The sequence below is a fragment of the Tachypleus tridentatus genome, chromosome 6 (assembly GCF_004210375.1).
Source record: "Tachypleus tridentatus isolate NWPU-2018 chromosome 6, ASM421037v1, whole genome shotgun sequence".
Taxonomy (NCBI): Eukaryota; Metazoa; Arthropoda; class Merostomata; order Xiphosura; family Limulidae; genus Tachypleus; species Tachypleus tridentatus.
In genome coordinates, this window is record NC_134830.1 from 95924851 (window position 1) to 95943357 (window position 18507).

At 32.4% G+C, this 18507-nt stretch overlaps 1 protein-coding gene across 9 annotated transcripts in view; it reads left to right on the forward strand.

The window, feature by feature from the left end:
* Positions 1-910: 910 nt before the first annotated feature.
* Positions 911-18507, forward strand: part of LOC143253103 (centrosomal protein of 290 kDa-like) — a 169070-nt gene continuing 151473 nt past the window's right edge. For 5 of the 9 annotated variants that reach the window (XR_013029381.1, XM_076506358.1, XM_076506362.1 and 2 more), the window contains exons 1-3: positions 911-1075; positions 6974-7132; positions 11234-11305. Coding sequence is in view for 7 of the 9 variants with exons in the window: in XM_076506358.1 (XP_076362473.1) it covers positions 7028-7132; positions 11234-11305 (177 nt within the window). In the remaining 2 variants the exon portion in view is untranslated. Of the gene's footprint in view, positions 1076-1153; positions 1294-6132; positions 6217-6973; positions 7147-11233; positions 11306-18507 lie in introns of those variants that run through there. The other 4 variants (XM_076506359.1, XM_076506361.1, XM_076506360.1 and 1 more) reach the window with 4 other exon arrangements.

An 18507-nucleotide genomic window follows, 5' to 3' on the forward strand; every position in this document is an offset into this window, starting at 1 on the left:
TGGAGGAAATCTTGTTTGGAAACTGTGCATTCTTTGCAGATTTTGCCAGGTACCACTCAAAAAATTCAACTCTCCGGTCAGGATCATCTTCATTGAGGGTGTGGACTAATGCCAGAATAAAACTTTTCCGATGAACGCGCTTCAACATACGATTGGAGATCAATGGAAACTTTCCAACAGCTCTGCTTCTCGTGTGGGACTGGTGGACGACCGCGGTCTTCTAGTATGTCCTTTAAGGACGTCTTGAACAGTTCCATTTGTTTCAAACTTATCTCTGATGTGAGTAATGGTGAGTCGCGTTGGTAGATCTGTTTGAAACTCCCTTCTAAACCATTTTTGCAATTCAGCTACGTTCTTGCTCTTCCAGACGCAGTTTAAGATAAATTTCTTTTTCTCAAAGCTTAGTCTTGATTCTGCCATTATTTCAAATCAATTGCGCCTGTATACATTTTTGGGACACCCTGTATAACAAACAAAGCCACATATTACATACCAAACGAAGATCAGGTAACTGGGCTCTTGGAAACTGTTCGAGAAGAAACAACGACGCTTAAATCTACTTTCTAAATGTTAAAAATCAAATTGTCGCTAACTCTAGCAGCGGCTTATCACGCTTCTTTTCTCTGGTATCATAATAATGACTACATGATAGTACAACCAGTAAGGTCATCGTTGGCAAAACTCGGCAATTTATGAATTCTTACTGGCATTTCTTTTCATTTAATAAAAATATGCTTTAAATTTTGTTGTTAAATTAATACATCCTTTTTCGATAATTGTTGTGTGACAAAATATTTCTGAGTAGCTTCAATATGTTGATGCCCAAGAACATTTTGATAGGTAGTTATTTGAATTTATTTCCAAAATTTGAAGTATGCCATCTGTTGTTTATATATCCTTATTACATTGTTTTTGTTGTTGGGGGGAGTTCATGTAACGTGTGAGCGATTGAATTGTCTATAGGCTGTAGTGTTTATAAAAATTGAAATTCTTGCAATCTAAATAAGAGTGATTAAAGTTACTTGCTTTTTGAGACAAAATCCTACAGGCAGTTTTGGCGAGTTTTTTTTCCGCGGTAAGTCTCTTTATGGTATCACTTTAACACTTGCAAGCTGTAACTCATCAGTAATGTATATCATAATATTAATATTCCTATGTGATCGTGTCACTATTAGTGTGTGTGGAAGCGAGACTGAGAGCAAAATTTGTCACAACTTGCACAAGCTAACTGATTTCAGTCCAAGACGTTTACAGTTTCGTCTTTACCTTGATTTGAATGTATACATATAAGAGGTATACTTTACATAAATTTTAGTTTCACAAGCAGGTTTCAATTTATTACTGGACAGTTTTGATTAGCGAGATTATGCATATATATTATTAATAAGAACATCTAAGTGAAACTGTCATTATATTACTATATACAGCACAATTAGTGTTAGCAGGTATAAAGTAATTGTAAATTACTCTATATCTACTGATACTTAGTAACAGTGCTGTATCTGATAGTCCAGTGCCATCTAGTACTAATAGTAATACTTGTATTTGCTTCCCATTTCAGCTGTGGGGGTTTTATAATGTTATAGGCAATCCCATTATTTGTTGGTAAAAGAGTAGCCCAAGAGTTGGCAGTGGGTGGTTATGACCAGCTGCCTTCTCTCTTGTCTTTTACTATTAAATTAGAGATGGCTAGTACACAACGTCCTTGTGTATTTTTCTATTTCAAACCAAACCAATACTAGAATTACAGAACACCTTCTGAGAGTATTTCAAGATTTGTAGTGCATACTGGAGAGATTTACACATTTTGATAAAAAGTTTTAAAAAATTACTTTTACACTTCAGATATATATATAGTTTTTAAAATTTTTACCAATATTTTCATTTTGCAGATTCCTCAGGGTTAATATACATGGCCAGTTGATATTAAAATAGTATTTTAAGGATATTAATTTTAAGATTTTTTTCTTTAGTGTGACATTCAAAAATAAAAATGCGTAAAACTTCAGCTGTTCTATGCTTTATTGGTAAGAGTGTTAATACCCATACCAGCTGTCCTGATAGATAATTCAGTAATACGTTAGTTCCAGTTTTCACTGTACATATTAATTCAAGTTTTATTTCTTCTGTGCTCATTACATTAATAATAACTAGCCTGTGATAAAGAATATATTGATTTCTACATATGCTATATTATGAAAAATATTAGTTTAGCATACCTGTAGCTAGTGATGGAGCTGTCTTCATAGGGCTTTGTTTCTGAGTCACATCATACATTTGGCATCAAAATGCCATTAGAAAGTAGCTTCTAGATCTTTGTGGCTGTTAGAAGTAGAATAGATAATGTGTGTTTAAGATATTCTATTACAATTAACGTGGATAATTTACTAGTTAAGTGAAAAAGTACTTTATATGTTAATGTGGTATATTAGAACAGCCACACAAAATCACTTTTCTGTCCATGTGAAATTTGAAATGCATCTTAAGATAAAAACCATACATCTGGAATTGAATATATTGTCTGGAACTTTTAAACCATAACAACTACCATTTGTGGAAGATTTCTGCATTCCTGAAATCCATGAATAGGCTGCAGTATACAAATTGCTTGTCACAATTTTTAATGCCAAAAACTGGTTGTAATGATGTCTTCAGACTTCATATTTATATATAGAGTAATGGAAAACCATTATATAGAGGACTGAATCCTATTACTTGTGTGTTTTGGATTTAACATTAACTCTGAGAATGCTATGGATGTGAATAACTAGCAAAGGCATCATTCTGCTAGTGGCAAGAGGACTTTCACCCCACAAATAAATTTTTTTGATGGAGCAAAATATACTTCTTACTTCACCAATGCACTTTAGCTGAGCATTCATTCTTTTAGTTCGCTAGGTTGCCTTGAAAATTGCTTGCAAAATACAGTGGATCAGAAATGCCTCGATACTTATCAATTTCGAGAATATATTGACATAATTAGATAATAAATTAGTTGATATGCAAATACGTATTTGTGTTTCTAATAAATAAAATAACATTTTCATGTATATTTATTTCTTCTTTGCCACTTCAATATGTTTTTTTAGATTGATGCCTTTCTAACTAATCACAACTGCAAAGAATAGTGAGAGTAGCAATGGTATAAGGTAGTTTTAGCTCATTTAACCTTCATCAGTACACATTAAAATATCCACCTTTTCAGTACACTTGGGATCCATACAGACCCTGCATATATTTAATGATCATAATGTTGAAGCTATTATTTAGATGTTGAAAAGTTAGCATACTGGCTTCTCATATTATTGTGCAGATAAAGTGTAAGAAGGACTGAGTACCATAAGTATATAATATGTGATTTATTATTACAAAATATGAAAGTTACTTATAATCCATTTTCTTATATTTAGACAAAAAATTGTCATCATTAACATATATTTTGATAATATAGGACCACTTCTTCTCTAATTGACATCTCACAATTAAAAGTAATAAAATACTGAATGAAGAAACAGATTTCTCAAATGTATAACAAAACACACCAAATTGTACAAAAATGTGCTTGGGGTCCAAATGGACCCAAAGGGTCAAACTACACAAAATTTTGTTTTAAAACTAAACTAATCCCAAATTTTGAACACTGTGTAAGCAAAACATATTCTGAGTGAACATAAAGTGCTTCTCATATCTTTTACCAGTCATTTTATAAACACTCGTCACACTGAACACTGGGTATAGAGTGATCAGCACAGACATGGTTTCATGTAATGTACAGGTTTGACAGACTTTTTTGTCTGTGATTCTTGGGCAAAGATAATATTGTTTTTTTGTTGCTGGAACACCTTGATCAGCATGCTGTCTTGTGTCAAGCAAACCTAAATCCACAAAGGCAGATTTGATGCCTTTCTGCATTGCATGTGGATTCTGGAGACATCTGTGAAGTAGGTTGTGTGCATTACTTCGCTTCAGGAGAGATCTAAGTATGTAATTGCTGTTTATCACAATGGATAGCCTCTGTGAGTCCATTCACTCACAATGCCTGATGAAGACACAGAGCTCCAAATCTGTATATTATTTGGGGTCCTTGCAGACCCCATGCAACTTTTTATTCACAAATATTATTCAACTGCAAAATATTGAATGTTTTACTATTTTTGTGTTAGAGGATGATAATGTGATAACTACATCAAAATATAACTGGTCAATGAAAAAATATTTATCATTGGGGTCCACTTGGACCCCAGGTGTGCTGACGAAGGTTGAAGTTGAACAAATGTAATAATTAGGAGTGCGATGAGTGCCTCATATTATGACATTTTGGACAGTGCTGCATTGCTTACATTAATGATATGCTTTTGGAATGAATCACATCCTTTTCAGCATGGTCATATACTATCATGGTATATTACATTCATTCTTACTTTGGTTTGAAACAAATAATTTCAGTGATCTTTTTTTACCATCTCTGAAGTCATTAGAAAAGAAAAAAATATAGAAAAAAGATAAAGGAATATAAATAACTACAAAAAATACAGTATGAAAGTTGACAAACATAAGGTGTTTATTCAACATTTCTTATTTTTAGTGCATATTACAACATTGAGAAGAAAGAGTTTCCCTTAGCTCTTTTGATGCAGGATGAGAAAATGACATGAGAAGTAGCTCTTTGTATTTCTCTGTGCATGCACACACAAATGATGTTGAGGTTTTATACTTCTGATAGAATCAAGATAGAGATATATCAAGATACATGTATATGCAGAGAGACGTACTATTATTCCAAACACTTTTTGATCAACTTCCTTGATTTTGTGGCTTGAAACTTGGTAGGGTTGTGACATGGTCGAATTTACTGAGATAACTTTTTCTTAAGCATACATTTAGGTGTTTTTGAGGATTCTATAAGATCAAACAACCCAAAAATATATATATTTTGTGCTATTATGTGATCATACAGCAGTCGAGATGAAAAGTTTCATGTGTCAAATGCATTGAGATACACTAAAAGTTTGATTTGCCCATTATGAGTCTTTTTAAGGGGTCAGAGTTTATAAAAATGCATAATTTGGACGGGGGAGAGATTTACTTGGACATATTTTGACCAATTTACGAGGAATCTAGCACAAAGATAATTTTGTACATATCTCACACGTTGACAAACAAAACTGACAAGCTTGCCTATTTTCAGTAATTGTAGGGTGTGAAGATGTCACAAGCATCATAATTATATATATATGACATTTACTTTGCAATATACAGGGTGTTCAGAAAGTCACTGTGCACTTGTATATTTATTAACAGACATATTACAATATAGAATACAGGAGGTAAATATGAATGACAATAATAAACAATGTTGAAAGTGACCCATGTTGGCATCAATACAGGCCTGAATTCTTCTTATTTTGTTTCTAAACACCACTATCAGTTGCTGGCTTGAAATAGACTGAATAAAATATGATTACAAAACTGCACAGTGACTTTCTGAACACCCTGTATTATACTTAATCTTACATGAGATTTGTTAAAAATATACTTTTTATTTTCTTTTACAAGTTCCATTAATATACATACAAAAATGTGGGATGTGCTCATTGTTAGGGAAAGTTCAAAAGGTTAAAACCATAATTTCAGAGGTTTTGATCAATTACTTAGCCTTTTTGGCCATGGGACGAGTTGATTCAAAGATACCTTTTTGCAAGTCTGAAGTAGTGATATAGACAGTTTTTGATTTTCCTTTATTTGTCACAGTTTTTCTGGCATTGGAAGTGCAAAGTAGAGATGTTAAATTTGCTTGGAAATGATGGCATCTTTAATTTTAACATTAGAAATTTTATAGTAAACAGGAAGCTGATAGAAAAATTAAGGTTATGAGGCTGACTAACTAGTTTCATAATTAAAAGAGTTTAATAAACAAAAACCTTTTTTTTGAAAAAGTGAATTTTTTTGGTTTACAAGATCTGTGCAGAATCTTATCATTTAAAATGTTTAGTGTCAGCTTAAGTTTATCACCGAAAAATAGCTCAATGAACAAAATTTAATAATGTTACACATAAAATAATTCAAATTTAGTTTTAATCTGCATTAATCTACAAAGAGTTATGCTGTATAGTGATATATAGTACTTATTAGTATTAGACTTTCAACTGGATTCTTCAGGAACTGACAGATGATGGACAAACTTGATTGAAAAATGAATTTGATTATTTATTAGAGGTAAGCAGGCAACTCAGTTGACAACTGACTGAAGTGTTCTCAGAAAATAGCATAGGTAATAAATATATGTACTTTCACTTGGATATATAATCTGGTGACACAAAAACACATAATGCTCAAACTTTTGGCTGTTTAGATACTCAAACTCCAAAATTAAATGTTGGAATAGTAATATAGTATCCAAATCCATTACACTGGAATTATGGGATACAAGGTTATTAGATTAGAAGTAATTACTTAATATTTACTATAACAGCCTCTTGAAGCAGAATAGTGTGAAATACTTCTACTAGTATATCAGTAAATAATAATACACACACGTGTATATATGGTAAATAAATGAGGTAAATGTAATAAATATAAACATAATAGATTGATTATATTCGTGGAGTTCATAATGACAGTACAGTTGTAGTACTGGTAATGAAGGAATGGTAAAGGTACAAGTTGATCAATGTAAAATTGAAATTATAGGCCCTCAAATCCAGTTTCATAAATATAATGGAAACTGTGAGAGCAATGTTTTAGTTACTGTTAATATATATATTATCTTTCATTTGTTTTATTTACCTTTATGATTAGAATAACTTTAATAAGTTTGTATGTTTTTTAAGTAACATAGGTTAATGAAATGAATAAAAATAATTATCATTTTGGAATTCTAAGTGTAACAAATAATGTGTATTTATGTGCAGATGTGTTAAAAGTTAACATTTCAATATATTTTTTTGTATAACATAAAACAATGTTTTTTTAGCCATTTGATGCCTTTTGCATTTTCTTCAAATGACCCAGAGATCACCTACAGAAAATGGCTCCTATAGAGTTGGAAACAATCTTGAAAATACCTGTAAATGCCATAGGAGACAAAGATATTGAAGATCAGTATGACAAAATATATGATGAATTAACTGAGGTAAAGTTAATATTGTGAGTAGGAATTTGCATAAAAAAGATATTATCTTAAATGTAATAATTAATTCTCTTTATTGTGACTTACCTATTCTGTATTATTTGATTTACATAAAGAAGTATAGACATTTTGCATCTATATGTTTTGCAGTGTTGAAAAATTCTTCAGGCCAGTTTACAAGTTAACATTTTAAGCCTAGAATAATTGGTCAGTGTTTGATATTAATTAGTAAACATGGAGACTGGTAGTTATTTACCTTTATAGTATTAATTTAATGGAGCAGTACAATTTTTAAAATAAGATTTGCCTACCATAATCTAGTCTTAAGTGAGCACACATTTTCAACAGTTTGTTGCATATTGTAACCCAAGCATACACTAAATAATCCTTACTGAGCAACCTGCCTGCTATTAACAATTGTCAGTGCATTACTATGTTACTAGTAGATTTCTAAGGCTACTACTAATGCCTAATAATGAAAATGCCAGAATTACTTGTACCTTGTAAATCTTTCTCATGTTATATTTCTTAGTTTCATGTGTGAGTTATGTACAGTAATGACGTTATAAAATGTGTGTTTACTGTTTCCAGTGAGGCTTCCAAATGTGTTTCACCCTCTGGTCTGTTTCAATAAACCAACTTAAGAAAAACTTGTTTTGTGTTCATTTGCATAATGTGGATTGTTTGTAATTGTGATTTTTTATGTGTAATATCCTTTAATTGATAAATGAAATAATCTAAAAAGACAGATATATATATATATGCAGATTTGCTCCTGCCTTATCAAGTTGTTGCTTATGTTCTCTTTTTGGGTTGTTCCTAAATGAATTCTAATGAAAACGTCTGTGAACTTGCATTATTTCCAAGGCTGTCATGCAATTTCTCATATCTCAGTAATTATTCTAGTTTTTGTTGCCTGAAATTAAATCAGTAGCCAGATTATAAAGAATTATCTCTCCATATCATCAGCTATAATTGAGCTACATGTCAGCTATGCTGAAGGCAAGAAGAATGTTAAAAATGAGAATTGAGCCCTTAAAGAATGTTGTTTGCAAGTTTTTCATTGAAAACTAGGAGGTGGCTAAGCTTCTGAACATTTTCTTTCTTCAGTTTTTTTACAAGAGGGATTGTTAGCAGTATTCTAGAACCCAAATATTCTTTGTGAAATACTAGAATTAACCAGAATCTTGTAGCTATTAATCCTTAGGACATAAAGCAAATGTTTTAAAGGTAATTGAGAATCAGATATGTGAGCATTGATAATTCTTGTGAGGTCAATAGAAAGTAAGTGCCTGAGAATTGGAGGGTTGCTAATATATAATATAACTTACAGACTGCAAAGGACCAATACAAATCACCTCTTAAACTCTTGTAAAATTTTGGTTTCCATTTCTGTTGAAAACAACTTGTTCATTAAGAAAGTTATCTTGTTAGAAAAATAAAACTGTTTTAAATAGAGCCTTATCTTTCTTCCAAATCTTTAACTTGTCTCCTTTTTTTCTCTATCTTGATTATAATACAGAAAAGCAAGAAGAAATATATTGAGAAAGTTTAACCTGTTCCTCTAAGATAACCCTTCCACCCTTGTAGTCATTCTAATCTGTTTTTTGAGCCCTTTCTGATTATTCAATATCATTTCTTATGTAAGAAGACAAAAAATTTCTACATTGAGGCCTAGCTAATGAGTTATGTAGGAAGCTAATTATCTCTCTTGATTTATAATCAGTATGAATTTAAATACATCCTGACATTCTATGATCTTTACTGTGAGCATCAGAGCACTGTTCTGATGGTTTGAGTGACTTATCTACTGCTATGTCAAGTTATTTTTTTTCCCTTCAGTCCTTAAGATCATTAAAAGTGTGATCCAAATTATGATAACCTAAATGCACTTACTGTAATGAAAGGCTATTTCCCAAATACTTGTCCAATTTACCAAGTGATACGAGTCATTCTGAAATACCTCAAAATTTTTTATACAGATGGAAATATCGAAGAATAAATGTCATCATCAGAGTTTAATAATTTACTTATTACACCCCTATGAATATTACAGATTTAGATAAAGAGCAAAGGCCTAAGAACTGACACTTGAGGTATTCCACAAGGGTTCAGTTTGAATGGACTCATCTGATGATAGATTTTTTCCCATCTATTCACTCTTTAATCCAATTAACTAATCTTTTCTCCAGTGAAATACCAGAAAGTGTTTTCTTTTTCTTTGATAAGTGCAATTTTAATAATGAAATATGTACAACTGTTATAAATGTTTTATGTACCAGTTTCACAGTTACCTGAGTTTCATGGTAATACTTGTACATTTATGTGAACTACAATATATGTTAACCTTAAGAATTGACAAAATGTATGATATGTTCTATCTTTCATTATCGTAACATTGAAGCACTAACTTTTCATAAAACAAGTTATTTCTCAGTGTTAAATATTGTAGTAAAATATTGGGTATTTGTGAATGTGTGCAATATTTCATGTAAGCAGGGGCGTAGATTTTTTTACACCTGATGGGGAGGATGATTTTTGCAACCACTTATGTGGACTGTTCAATTTGCAAATTATGTCAACCTGAAAGCTGTAAACATGCAGTCACAGAGTAATCTTGTTGACACGATACTTGCATGTATACTTAGGCCTACTGACTGATATGAACTATTGCTTAGATCGAAAAGCTTAGAAGCACGCCTATATTAAAGATGTACATTTTGGCTACTGAAAAAGCCTACATCTAGGCCTAATTATGTAATTTGATTGGTAAGAACACAAAGAATCACAATAACAAACACACAATTTGTAGGCCTGTGATGCAATATAACAATTCAACAGACCAAACTGTAGGGGGGGATGATTGTATGCACCATACCCCCACCTAAAATGAAGGGGGGATATATACCCCTATCCCCCCAGGATCTACGCCTCTGCATGTAAGAATAACATGCACAAAGGTTAGTGATTTTGTTCATTGAAATATTACTATCAGCAACTATGCTATTCAAATTATTTTGAGGATATGAACAGCAGCACAAGTACGAGAAATAAAAATATTCTTTATAGTGTTTATGGCTTTTAAGTTACTCTTTCAAAAAAGTGACTAAACAAATACTTTTTAGTACTACTTCACTATTTATGTTTACATCACTGATTCTCGCTCACTGGTTCACTGAAATATTCAGTGAAAATGATAGAGATAAAAATTTAGTGAGATTTATAATTTGTACATGTGTTACAAATGTGTGAAAAGCGTTCCTTTAATCTTAGCTTGTTGTAAAATAAGTGACTCTCCTATCTTTCACAAAGTTTCATGAATAAGCTAAGTTAGGAAACAACACAAAATGCTAATAATAATCAATAGCTCTTTTAGAGAAAGTTTGCCTGTATGTAAAGTGGTAAAGCTTGAAAACACTAGTTTACACTGTTGAGCCTGTTTGGTCTATTTGCTTTCAATACGTGTTGAAAAAAACTGTTTTATGACTTGTAACTTCATATTCTGTGATCATGATACTGTTCTTATTTTTACAATGTGTATATCATTGCATGATGATATTTTGTTAGTTATTTTTCATGTTTCCACTCTGAATATGTATAGAGTCAATGCATAAAGATTTTAATACTTTATTTTCATTTAGTTCAATTTTAATTGTATTTTTGTTACAAGTGATTTCTCTAAAACATTTCAGTTGGCATTTCCATATGAAAACTACTGATTAGTGAAATTCTTAAAACTGTTTGTTTTATTAGCAGATTTGGCTTTTAAACTGACCACTGTTTCAAACATTTTCGTATAAAAATTTTCTAGTTTAACATTACTGTTTTATTATCCTTAATATAATTTATTCTGAAGCATTTTAAAAATTGGTGTTAAATAGAGATTCAAAACCAATGCAGTTTTAAATTTTGTTAATAGATTTCTAATTCAATTGCAAAGATAACAACATTCTAATTTGATTAAATTAATCATGAAAATGTTAAAAGATAGACAGTTTCAAATATTCTGTCAGTGAATAAGTATGAATTTATAAAGAATAAATTGTATCAAACAAAAAATTGAGTTATTATGAAAAGTTACAAGCCTTTTTTTTATGGTTTTAGTTTGATCCTGGAGGAAATGTTGATGCTTTGAAACTGTATAGACTGTTTCTAGTTACTAGAAGTATTCTGAAGGTAAACTCTCTGTTTGTTGCTGTTTGTGTAAAATCTTTATCTGGTGTCTTAATCTTAAAAATAAATATTTAAAACAATTTCAGTCTTCATTTTACTTTGTTATATTTTATCTGGGCTATAATTTATCTACTTCAGAATTTTTCAATATCAAAAATATGCTGTTCCAGCTTCTAACCAATTAAAAACACACACACTATACATAATTATAAGCAAGAATCTATAACTTGAACTTCCTATTTTCTTGATTTGCTGAGATACCAATAAATAAATATCACTACAGAAGCTCTCCTCCCTTTCTCTAATCTTTAACCATATGGTGCTTAACATTATTATTAAATTCCTTTCAGTGTATGCTACTATATTACATTCAAAATTTAATCAAACCACTTTATTATCAGTATTTGTGAATGAAATTAACATTATGATGTATGCTATAATTTGAATGTTTGTTTCAACTCCTTTATTTCAATGAATGTTTTAAAAAAATACTTAAACTGCAGTTTAATGTCAAAATCCACATGCTATGAAAAATCTCAACTTTAGCAGCAGTTCAACTTAACAACTTAAGTTGGAAATGTATATCATTAAATAGCTGCTAATATACAAGTGCTTGAACTTTTGAATCATGAGGTACAAGATCTGTTGTATTCTCTGCAAAACAGATATACATTTTTCAACCCCTGACAGTTGTGGTGTCCACCTTTTGTATTTTACTCTAAGATCTACAGTGTATATATAGTTAGTTGACACAAATGTATATAGCTGTGAGAAGAGGCTTAGTTTCACTATACTCCACCAATGGTTAATTTCAAATTGAAGTACAGTTTTTATATGGAAGTAAATGTAACAGTTTGTAGTATTGTTGTTTGCTTGATAAACTATAGCACTTATGATAGTTTCTTACCTAAATATATCATAGTTAGAGACAGTTAAATTGTACTTAGGTCTTTAATGCTTTAGTTAATTATATTTTACGTGTCTTGAAAATAATTTTTGAGTGGTTTAATTTTTTATAACTTTAACATATCACCTGGATTATGAGATATTATAAACAAGATGTCATGTACAAGTGCCACCTTGTTTAGCCATGTTTCTTTGTGGAGAGTCTACCAGAATAACTTAATAAATCTCCATGGCATAAATGGTAAAAGACAGAATGTGAAAGGATAACTAAAAATTTAAATTATAAGTGAAAAGATAAAGACATGAAATTATGAATATAAGAAAAATAAGATTGTTTGTAAGGATTTCTGTGAAGAGTTGAAAGAGTTGATATTTTGTTTTTCATTTTCTATACTATATCATTAACTATCTATTACCATCAACACACAACACAATGAAATGTTTAAAATTAACAAATGAAAATATGTAGTAACATACGTTCTGAAACATGACACTCAACTATACTGAAAACATTTCATGAGTTCCTATTGTGATTTATAGCTTATGACTTGAGGATTACAATGATAAAACCACAGAACTGTGAAAAGAATAGATGTAGAAATGTTTAATATTTATTAGTATTATGTGGAGATAATGTAAATGAAATGTGAACTGTAAGATGAAAAGAAAAGTATTTTTATTCTTAGCATAAAAGTCATCTTTCACTCAGAATGACTTAGTAGCAACTTCAGAAACTGATAAACAAATTTTTAGTAAAAACACTTTATTAGTAAGTATAGCTTCATAGAACAAGGGTTGCTCAATTTGACCAAATTTATAAACAGGTGGTTAAGTAAAAAATTTCCCACTTTAAAGGATCTTTCCTCTTTAAATCTTTTCTAGTTTATTAGGAATTAAAAATTGAACAGGTATCAGTGAGTTACTATTTTGTTTTATGTGGTGATTAGTACAATAATTAAAAAAATGGTAACTGTGGTCAGTTAATAACAGTGCTTCATAATGGTAAGGCTGTAAGATTTGCAAGTTTGTAAGAAATATTTTATGGCAATAGAAATGGTATGGCTGTTCTAATAATGTTTAATAGAAAGCCATGAAACACATATTGAACTATATTTATCCTTATTTTCCTAAACAAGACTGGCCCAGTCTGGTTCAAGAACTTTTTGTTTCAGAAATATGAAAGAAATTTATTCATATTAGATAACAAATTCTGATATTATACTTTCTTCTGCCCACAAGATTAGTTATTTCCATCTGTTGCTGCCCTCTACATTCAGACTTTTTTTATTACACGTGCCACAACCCTTTCACACACCCCTATTGGAATCAAATAATTCAGGCATATCTCGTTCATGCAAATCACCATGTGTCAATTCTTCACCAGTGAGAGCATGGTACACTCACATGATGCACTACTCCTTCTGTACACCTATACTGAACTGATAGATGATGGAAGCACTGGAAGTGAGTGGTGAAGAAGGGTAGAAAGTATGAGCAGGTGGAAGTACCTATCAGAAATACATTTTCAGTACAGGAAAATCATACTTTCCAATATAGTACTTTCATCAGTTCACAAGATTAACTAGAATTCCACGTTGATTAAGCAGAGGAACTAGTGTGAAGGAAGAACAGATGTACCCTCAGAAGTGTTCAAAGGTAGATAAGAGAGTCAAATCCCAAGCTCTGATGAGGGAAACTGCACCACATCTGATTCAGGAAAACTCTTTGACCAGATGTGGATTGTTGAAAAAGCAGGACAGAAAATGAGAGAAGCACATCCTAGTGAGAGAGTATGTAGAGGAAAGTGATCTTAACCAGAGAAAGATATCGTACTCAATACCTCAATAAGAAAGTGGGTAGTTGATGATGCATCTCATGTTGTAGTGTGGCAGACCATACTCAGAAAGTCAGGTTCATCCAAAATCTTCTTATGGAGTACCAACATCCGAGCAAGAGTGAGATGAGGATTATACCATCTTCACCTCAAACCAAAAAATGGAGAAATACACAGATTTTTTGGTATTACACAGGATTAGCTTTAAGCTATTGATTTGCAAATGTGATATCGGGTATCAGAAGGAAGTCTATCACATACAATCAACTCCTGAGACTGTGAAACAGGTTGTCACCATCAAAAAGGCAATAACATCCATGTAACAAGAAAAAACAAGGAAGAGCCAAGGACAGAAGACAGTAATCTCACTTATCTTCACTGTAACTCTCAACACAGAAGGAAGAATCAAGGGAGGAAGATAGACAACCCAGAACCTCTGCGAGGATTTATATTGATTGGTTCATTTGAAATCCAAAACCAACCTGTGGGATATTGACATCCATGATAGGGTAGGAAGAGGGCTCTCAATCAAAGGGGTGAACTATATTTTGATGTCTCGTGGTGCCATCTACACAGGGAGAACACCACTATCCTACTCTGGACTGAATAGCTGTAACCATTTCATGTGGAAACCATCCATCAGGGTGCTTACACAGCTAACTGCCCCTGTAGCTTGGAACTGGTAAGTGATGAGGACTTCCATACTCCACCAAAAAAAAAAAGGAGTGTAAGAAGGCACTGGGGAGCCCAGGGGAATTTTGACACCTGAGAGAATGAAAGGTGATAACAAAACTGTATTTTCAAAAGCATACCATACCAATTTATTCAGTTGAAGCATGGCAGGGATGGGTAGCAGTCCCTCTTTATTTTACCCACAAAGTCCATAAGTGGTACAATCTGGGACAGGCCATGTTGTGAAGCAAAATTTGTGAGGTTATTCACGTACAAGCAATTTTGTGAAACACCCCATCTGTGTAGAGCCATGGAAAAGTAAGTTCTATTCAGTGTGGTGTACAGTACAGACATAGAGTTAAACAATACTTGGTCAGGCACCAATTGCCTCAGAGTGGGATTGAGGTAATGAAGACATGTAAATGGGGCTCCTGAAAGAAAATAAAGTATTAATGAGATGTAACCAGTGTCAAAGTCACTCCAAATATTGGAGTATAGCTACAGGTGGAAGGTGAAAACCCAAGGAAGCCAAAAGTGCAATGTGATGTAAGTAATGAAAGTTTAATGTATTAGGGTTGGTCCCCAATTGTAGGAACTCCTCCAGAGGTCATCAAAGACAAGAAAGGAGGGAAAAGATGAGATGTCAGATTTGATGAGAGACAACACAGTACAAAGTAGGTCAGAAAGGGGACAAGGAGGAATAAGCCAACTGGATCAAAAGACATACTTCATTGGTGCATATAAAAGGGGTCAAAGAGGTTTACCAATGAATAAAAGACAGGAATCACAGAAGGAAGTCATGCAGGCAATCTAACATAGACTGGATATTCCTATCATGTTTCTGTTGGTATTGGTTGAGGTTGAATTTTATCTTACTGCCCACCATTCCATAGCCACTGTACACTTGAGTCTCTTTCATTTAATTTATGGTGTCCCTTCTATGTTTGTACCTTAAGTGGAAATGTGGTGACTTAAGTTAATAGCAACAGGCATACATTTACAATAACCTCTTTGACAGAGATCTAAAACTTAGTAAAAGACATTGTTCCCTTAATATACTCCTCAAAAAAAGAAACACAAAAGGGATATTTTTGTTATTTTAAAGAGAAATATATGTAATAACGTTACAAGTTCAGAGTATGTGATGTTACATGTGTTAAGGCACTGATTGTCAGACCAAAATTACAATAAACGTGGTGCACATTGAAAACAGAGGAAAACATCGGATTTTTCACCAAAACGCATTCATGTCCAATAAATTTGTTTGGCAAAATTTGAGACATATTGTTAACAAGTTTATTCTGGGTAGTTCTGTATGACATGTGTGAAACTTTGCACATTCACTGCTGAACATCCAAAGTCTGCAAAGGCGATGTCCACACTCACTAGTTGAAGTTTAACGTCACTCAACGTCAATAACTGCTTGGCATCTCCTGCCCATGGAAGCGATGAGATGACGAATCACATCCTGCGGAATGGCTGTTCACTCAGCCTGCAAAGCTGCTGCAAGCTGAGGTAGAGTCTGCGGTTGAGGTTGTCGCCGTCACAGAAGTCGGTCCAACTCATTCCAAAGATGTTCGATGGGGTTTAAATCTGGTAATCTAGAGGGCCAGGGAAGAACGTTGATGTTGTGGTGTCTCAAGAAGACAGTGGTGAGTCGGGCTGTGTGAGAACGGGCGTTGTCATGTTGAAAAACGTCGTTGACTTTCACCATGATGGGTTGCACATGGGGCCTAAGAATCTCGTAGACGGTTGCGTACGGTCTGATCGGAAACCTACGCAGCCCTGGTATGGTTGAGGCAGTAGACGTCGCAGTGATGGTCCTATCCCGAAGGTGACGTAACCCGGATGTTGCGATCTTGTGCGGGTGTGGTCACACGAGGTCTACCAGATCATGGACGGTCACGAGTTGATCCATGTTGTTGGTGACAATTCCATAGCCTTGTGATGGTGCTTGGGTGGACATTCACAGCTCTGGCAACATCTGATCAAGATTCGCCTGCTCCCAAGCGACCAATGGCGTTGTTGCGTTGTGCTTCAGTCAGTCTTGGCGTAACTGTATTGCGTGTCGGTGGCTTAACACTGAGCTATGGAAACCGAGAACCCGTCACTTTTATAGGGATTTTGCACATATTGGACTTGCAGAACATGCAGATCTCTCAAACAAATTTATTGGACACGAATGCGTTTTGGCGAAAAAATCCGATGTTTTCCTCCGTTTTCAAAGTGCACAACTTTTATTGTCATTTTGGTCTGACAATCAGTCGTTAACACGTGTAACATCACATACTCTGAACTTGTAACGTTATTACATATACTTCTCTTTAAAATAACAAAAATATCCCTTTTGCGTTTCTTTTTTTGAAGAGTATATTATTGAAAATGGGGAGATGCTTTATTGGAGTTTCATAAATCTGTCTGGGAGTCATTGTCCATTATCAGGATAATTACTGTTGTACAGTGAACGTTTTTACATTTCCTTTCACTCTCCCAAATATATGTACAAAATGAAAATGTATTAGAAATTCTTCAGTTTATCATCTAGTTAACAAATACAAGCATGAATAGTGCTCACCTCCTGCCATTTAAATATTTTTCTTTATTTTTTGTTTTTTCTAATTTGTTAGGCAAATAGTTAAAACGGCAAAATGTGAGTAAACAGCATGGAAACTGAAGATTGTGTGCCAACCCTCAGTACCATCACTTCAGTGACTGATAATTCTTTAACTTTCTTATTTACTCTTTAACTGAGTTTTACTATTTTGATTAATTAAACATGTTGATTGCTGCAGTGTTCTTGTTTCTTTCATAATCTTGCTGTGACAGGAGAAATTGATTAAAGATTTTTAAATCAGTTTTAAATTATATTTGTTGCTAGAAGAATGGAGAGGGTTAAGTAGTTGATGGCAGAGAGTTCCAAGAACTAATGTCCTGTTTTTGAGAAATGTATTTTAATTTCTAAATTTACTTACACAATATTAACATCTTCAATAAATTTAACAGTCAAGATATAAGTGATTCAACAACAAGGACAACATTTCAGTACCAAATCTGTATTGATACTTCAAGCAAATAATTCTCAGTTACTTTTGAAACTGTCTCTTGCATTCATAATTTTGCAATAGTTATGAAAAAAAGGCGTACATTATCATTATTTAATTTGAACTGCACCTCTTGTGCATATGATATAAATAATCAAATATTTTCCTTTCCTTGAATGATAGTTTTAAAGGTCATGGTAAACCATGATTTCATGTGATAAGATTGATTTTTCATTACAGTGTAGTTGTTGAGTAAGATATCTCATTAGATGAGTCTTGTTAAACCATGATTCCACATAATAAGATTTATTTTTGTTGATTAAATTTTTTTATGAAATCAGCATTTTTATATTTAATTTGATTTTATCAAGAGAAAAATATTTATGAAGTGTTTATTTACATATTAAATATTTTCTAATTTATTTTGTGTGGATACTTTTATGTTTAACTTTTTATTCATATATTTCAAAAGCATTTGTACTTTCATACTTCATAGTTTTTAATTATGAAAAATAAATGCAACATGTTTTTCTTCACCTGACACTTGGTATGGAAAAAGAACTGTTACTAAATAACTTCTTTGCTGGAAGTTGGACTATTGAAAGAAATCTCTTTGTTTTCCTTTAAAATATTGCTTTTGCCTTTTCTTATTTTTACATCTATACTTGTAAAATTCTGAATGACTAGGTTGAAGAAAAAAGTTGCATATAATTTGTGTTCACAATTTATTTATAGTAATGATATATTTTTCA